The 6,000-nt window shown below is 41.3% G+C and overlaps 1 protein-coding gene across 1 annotated transcript in view; it reads left to right on the top strand.

The window, feature by feature from the left end:
* Window positions 1-546: 546 nt before the first annotated feature.
* The window catches only part of LOC116987960 (transmembrane channel-like protein 7), a 36,487-nt gene continuing 31,033 nt past the window's right edge, over window positions 547-6,000 (top strand). The window contains exons 1-3 of the mRNA XM_033044312.1: window positions 547-698; window positions 3,205-3,457; window positions 5,028-5,176. Coding sequence (XP_032900203.1) covers window positions 659-698; window positions 3,205-3,457; window positions 5,028-5,176 — 442 coding nt within the window. The 5' untranslated portion in view covers window positions 547-658. The remainder of the gene's footprint in view (window positions 699-3,204; window positions 3,458-5,027; window positions 5,177-6,000) is intronic.

Here is a 6,000-nt window from a genome sequence, read left to right as displayed (position 1 = left end):
TATAACTTGCTTATCTTTTTCTAACTGTGTCGGAAATTCCATCTGGTGAAAATGATGGTGGCATTTTTTCCATATTTGGCCAACAGAAGCCAAACCGAATTAAGTCAAATTAAAAATAAGCTGTTCATAGAAACTGTCCTATAATCATTGTTATCTGATGATATTTATATGGTGGTGCAAGGGAGTGGTGAAGGTACAAGAACAGGAACTGGAAACAATACTGTTGTTGAAGCTATACCAAGATATCAATAACAGCTGCCAATCCGAATAGATTGTGAATTCAAAACTGAGTCCAGAATACGATAGTCACTATTCAATACTTGAGCTTTATTAGAAAATGTACCAGGTCGAATAAAGAATGGAAGTAGGGCAGAGAAATTACTTAGATCGGTAGGTATGCAGTTCAATAATGACCTTTAATTTGTGAGGTTCCTTTACAGATTGCTCTGCATGTTATGTGAGTTTCATGCAACAGTTGCTTCTCTACTTGGGGAAATAGCGTGGTGGTTTCTGTTTCCTGTCACGTGAACGAATTCGGCTCTCGACTTTATCGAACAGCAGAGAATGCCTATGTTTTGGGTGGTGGCTATAATTCCGCTCTTCTCCAAAGAAGGTTTTGTCCGATATTAGCAAACGCTCGCAGGAGCCTTTTCAGAACATGGAGCAAGGCACCGTGGACATCTCAGATGCAGATCCTGGTGAGTCAGACCATATGCTACATTGAACTGAAACCTAAGTAAAGATGATGCTAATATTTGAATCAACATGCGATTTTCAGTGGATACAATTATCTCCAACAAGTCATATATTGAATTTTCATGCGTTTAATTTTTTTCGGACGGTGATATCAGGTTTTAGTCTCAAGTTTTACTCATTTAAATCAGGATATGGAATTCTGTCTTTTATGCTTTATCTTGCTTAACTATTCAAATTACTTCTCGTAATCTTAGTCACCAGCAGCCCACTGCCTGGAACTATTTCCCACATCCTGACCTACCGAATTACTGTGGGGCACTTGGCTGGTATTTTCTTCATTACTTTTCGCAATTTTTGGGGGTCTCTGTATTCTGTGGCTGCAGTGTATTTTTCCATGGAGGAGGTGGTGAGCCAACCGGTTCTCATTGTTATTTTTTATTCACTTGAGGGATGTGGACTTCGCAGGCTGAGCCTGCATTAAATTGCCTCACGCTAGCTACCATGTCCACCTTTCCACCCTGCCCACAATTTCCCCTGGACGGTCTCTCCCCTCCTTGATCTCTCTGCCCGCATCACAGGGGACAGTCTACTGATTGACGTCAACTGCAAACCTACTGACCAAAGATCCTATAGCGGACTCTGCTATAAGATCTTTGCTACTGACTTCCACAGTTAATCTGGGCTGCACTTCCTCCCACCCTGCCTCTTGCAAAGACACTATCCCCTACTCTCAATTCCTCTGTCACCGCACGCATCTGTTCCCAGGATGAGGGTTTCCATTATAGGATATCCAATATGTCCTTTTCCTTTAGTAAATGTGTTGTCACCCCTACTGTCATAGATGGAACCTTCACTTGCCTCTCCTCTGTCCTGTAGTCAGTCTCTCTTTCTCCCTCTCCCCCTCTTAGTGTGCGGGGATGGCCGGTCGGTGCGGACTCAGTGGGCCGAGGAGTCTAATTTCTGCGCTGTTTTTCTAAACTAAACAAAGCTGCGTCATCTGCTCATGCATCAAAATATGTGAATTGAGAAAAAAAATTGGTGTGTGTTTACTTCCTTTCGCATAAATTTAGTGAGAGCCAATGTTTATTCCATACCCCAGATTTCTTGGTAGTGAACTGTGAGGATGAATATCCATTATCTGATCTGTCCTAACACAGGAGTTGCTTCTACCTCAAACAAATAAATAAATACAGTAGTCTAATCTCTTTGTCAAAGGAAAAGGAAGCAAAGGATTCCTTCTCATGGTTTTTTTGGAAGGTGCTGTGTGAGACATTGCAGGACTAAGCATGCAACCACTCCGCTGCACAAATTATAGGTGTCAAATTCTAGGGTGGTCGTGATTTGATGTTGATTTGCAAAACATTGGCTCACCACTGATCCTACATGAAGCCATCAACAAAGATTTACATCTCTGTCGATTAGATTCTCCCTTTCCCAGCATGAATATAATCCTGGCATCATCCACAGGGAATGCATGGCCTCTGGTGATTGTGATGTGAATGTGGCTAAACTCATTAGTGTGAATAATCCTCAGAGGGCAAATCTAGAATAAATAAGCTATAATTTAAGCATAATTTGTAAGCGTTTTAAGAAAGAGAAATTTGTTGAGAGGAATCTTTGTTGTTAAGGTAAAAAATTAATTATCCAAAGCCAAGCTGACAAATACATATTTTTAAAATAGTGAATTTTGAAATAGTTATCTTAAAGGATTTGAACATCATATGTAGCATTAATTCTTCAGGACCAGTCAGATGTTAGTATTAATTGTGCATTAAATATCTAAGTGAAAGCTCAGTTACAGACCATTTATCTCGGTTTAGGGAGCATAGTTATTAAAGGTTACAGTGCATGACTCCAATCAAGCCAAACCCAAGTACAAATGGTAATGAATGTGAAGGTAAAAATACAGAGGGAACAATATATTATTTTTAATAGGGACATTTTTAAGGAGAAGATTGACAGATTTTTGATTAGTACGGGTGTCAGGTGATATGGGGAGAAGGCAGAAGAATGGGGTCGAGAGGAATAGATAGATCAGCCATGATTGAATTATAGAGTAGATTTGATGGGCCAAATGGCCTATTTCTGCTCTGAGAGCTTATGACCTTATCAATATAGTTCTCAGCATTGTAGCATTACAGTTTCTAAGAATGGATTAAGGTGAGCTAGGTTGGAGAATCATGACTGTATCCTAGCCTATGGAATGATCTTTCAGACTGGGTAACAAAGGGGAAGAAGCTGTTCCTCAGTCTGGTGTTGGTGAATGGCACGTTGGTCAACTTTGAATGATAACAATGCTATGATGTGTCTTCTGAACTTTTTAAATGATCAATATAAATGCATATTATTGCTGAAAAGTACGAAGTCTTATGAAACGGACTCCATACAATTATTTATTTCCTGTTAAAACCAGAGACCCCAATACTAACAGTGACTGAGCTAACTTATTCGAAGTAGCAAGGAATGAACCAAATAGTTACTTGATATGTATGTGCTCTTTCCTAACAGACGGGAACTCTTTGCATAAAGTTTCCCCGCAATTTTACGATGAAACCAACATTTTCCAGCAACTTCCAAGTTACAAGTCAGTGAGAAGCAGATCCAAGTCCATGATTCCCCAAGATAAACACCAATCATTAACAAGGAACTCAGCTGCAGTTTCCTCTTCAGAGTACACCTATAATGAGTCGGATATGTTTGTGGACAGCAAGCAACCTCTGAGAGAGCTTCCTATCAACATGGCAGAGAAAAAGAGAGTGCGGTCAGTTCTACACCATGGGACAGCAGTTCCTATATTTATATTTAATCCATTTAATCTATAAGTAGGTGGCTGATTGAATTGTTTGTGCAATTACCAATTCTCAATTTTTATCACCTATAAAGGCACAATGATTTACAAAATTGGTAGGAGCAACATTGGGGGGTGCACAGTGGTAGAGTTGGCACAGCGGTAGTTGCTGCCTTACAGTGCAAACGACCCGGGTTCGATCCTGACTACAGCTGCTGTCTGCACATTCTCCCTGTGACCATATGGGTTTTCTCCGGTTGCTCCGTTTTTTTCCCCACATTCCAAAGATCTTGGTTCCCAGTAAATTCCCACTGAGGTATTTCTTCAGCAGTTCCCTAGTATTGGGGGCGGTACGAGAGAGATGGTAAGATGTGTATTTCAGGAAAATGAGGAAAGTATGATGAGCAGAATGGAGCATTCTTCCCTGGGGGGGGGGGGGTTATAATTAATGAGAGTCTGGGAGATGTTTGGTGGTTGAGATGGGGTGTTAGTCAGGAAGATGAATGGTGAAAGGACAGTGTTCTTCAGTTCTATTGTATTTAGAAGGCAAATGTGATGTGATAGAATTGCTGGGCCATATTTTGGGGATTAAATGTGTTTCAACACAATATCTCTGGTAATGAATGATTCGATCAGCCACCTACTTATAGAGTTGATAATCTGATCCATAAGCCTTACCTGTTTGACTGTTGAGAAGGCAGATGTGATGTGCTAGAATTGCTGGGCCACTATTTTCGTGATTAAATGTGTTCCAACACAATATCTCTGGTAATGAATGATTCGATCAGCCACCTACTTATAGAGTTGATAATCTGATCCATAAGCCTTACCTATTAACTTTCGTAAACTGTAGATATGGAAATTGTGGCCCAGATTATTACTTGAACCTGGAGGAAAAAATGCATTATATCACCAGCTGAACATTTATGCCTATGATTTTTGTACTGACTAAATAAATGGTATGCTTTGGGGGAAAATATTGCATGTAATTTATTGCGACCAAAAATTTAATGTGACTGATCAGTTCCATTTAGAAACTCAGAGCCCTGGTATCAGAAATCTGGCTGATCAAAGGAACAAATCCTTTCTTCCTAACTTTTGCAGGGAGATAACACTAGTGTCAATGTCCATTCTGAAAATTGATTCACTTAATTCTCAGACTTAAAATATAGCAAGTACGATTTTGCTTGCAAAATTGGCATGAATCAAAGGAGTCCTTCAGTAACCAATAGTTCAGCTATCCCACACCAATGCCTTTATTTTTGGGCTGTAAATGGTTCATAATAATTAATGGCAACAAAATTCTTAATCTGAACAAAATTATGAGAGCGCACTTGAAATCTCCCTGAAAATCTGGCACCCAGGCTGGGCGAGGCGGCCGGTCTCGGCCTCATCGGGACTTCTGCGCCGATCAGCGGGTCAAATTTGCCCCCTATGGCCGGGGCTCTGGAACTCCGGTGGTGGACCTGTAGTCTTGAATGTGATTTAGTAAGCAATAACTTTCATTATCTGTTCAAAACATTGAAATTTTACTTTTCCACAGGGAAAAGAGATACTGTGACTCGGGGCATCTCACCAGCTGGGAAGTATGGAAGCAAAGTCAGTGGAAATCACTGAGGAGGCTGCAGGAGGATGTGACACACGCCCTCTCCTGGTTGGAACTGTGGAAGAGGTCTCTGAAAGAAATAGAAGGTGTGAGTGAATTCTTTATTGTGAGGTTGCGTGCATACCAATGTGTCAGAAGATGTGAAGAATGGCTTTCACAATGTATGTTGCTGACGAGGAGATAATTTAGAAAATTAAACATTAAAGCAACTTGGTCTGGATATCTGAACGAATTTGTTAGAGGAACGATACGGTGGCACAGCGGTAGTTGCTGCCGTGCAGCGCCAGAGACTCGTGTTTGATCCTGACTATGGGTGCTGTGTCCGTACGTAGATTGTACGTTCTCCCTACGATCGTGTGGGTTTTCTCCAGCTACTCTGTTTCCTCCCACACTCTAAAGACCTACTGGTTTGTAGATTAATTGGCTTTGGTAAAAATTGTAAGCCCTGTCCCACGGTGCGAGTTCATTCCAAGAGCTCTCCCGAGTTTAAAAAAAATCAAACTCGTGGTAAGCACGGAGAATGAACGTAGCGGGTACGTCGGAGCTCGGGGACGTCTCTTAGCGCTAACGGCAGGTACTCAGGAAGACTCGCTAACGGCAGGTAAGCACGGGAAGACTCGTGAAGATTTTTCAACATGATGAAAAATGTCCACCAGAGCCCAGAGTACCGACGAGTGACCATTACCGTAAATCTACCAGTTTGAATCAGGGCAAACTCGGGAGAACTCTTGGAATGAACTCGTACCGTGGGACAGGGGTTTAACTTGTCTGCAGTGTGTATAGAATAGTGTAAATGTGCGGGAATTACAGGTCAGCGGACTCGATGGGCCGAAGGACTTGTTTCCAAACTAAACTAAACTAACAAAGGTATTGCAAAAGCAGTCAGTGATCTCAATGGACCAGGGTAAAG

This window comes from Amblyraja radiata, chromosome 26, assembly GCF_010909765.2.
Source record: "Amblyraja radiata isolate CabotCenter1 chromosome 26, sAmbRad1.1.pri, whole genome shotgun sequence".
Taxonomy (NCBI): domain Eukaryota; kingdom Metazoa; phylum Chordata; class Chondrichthyes; order Rajiformes; family Rajidae; genus Amblyraja; species Amblyraja radiata.
This window is presented reverse-complemented; position numbering and strand designations above follow the sequence as displayed.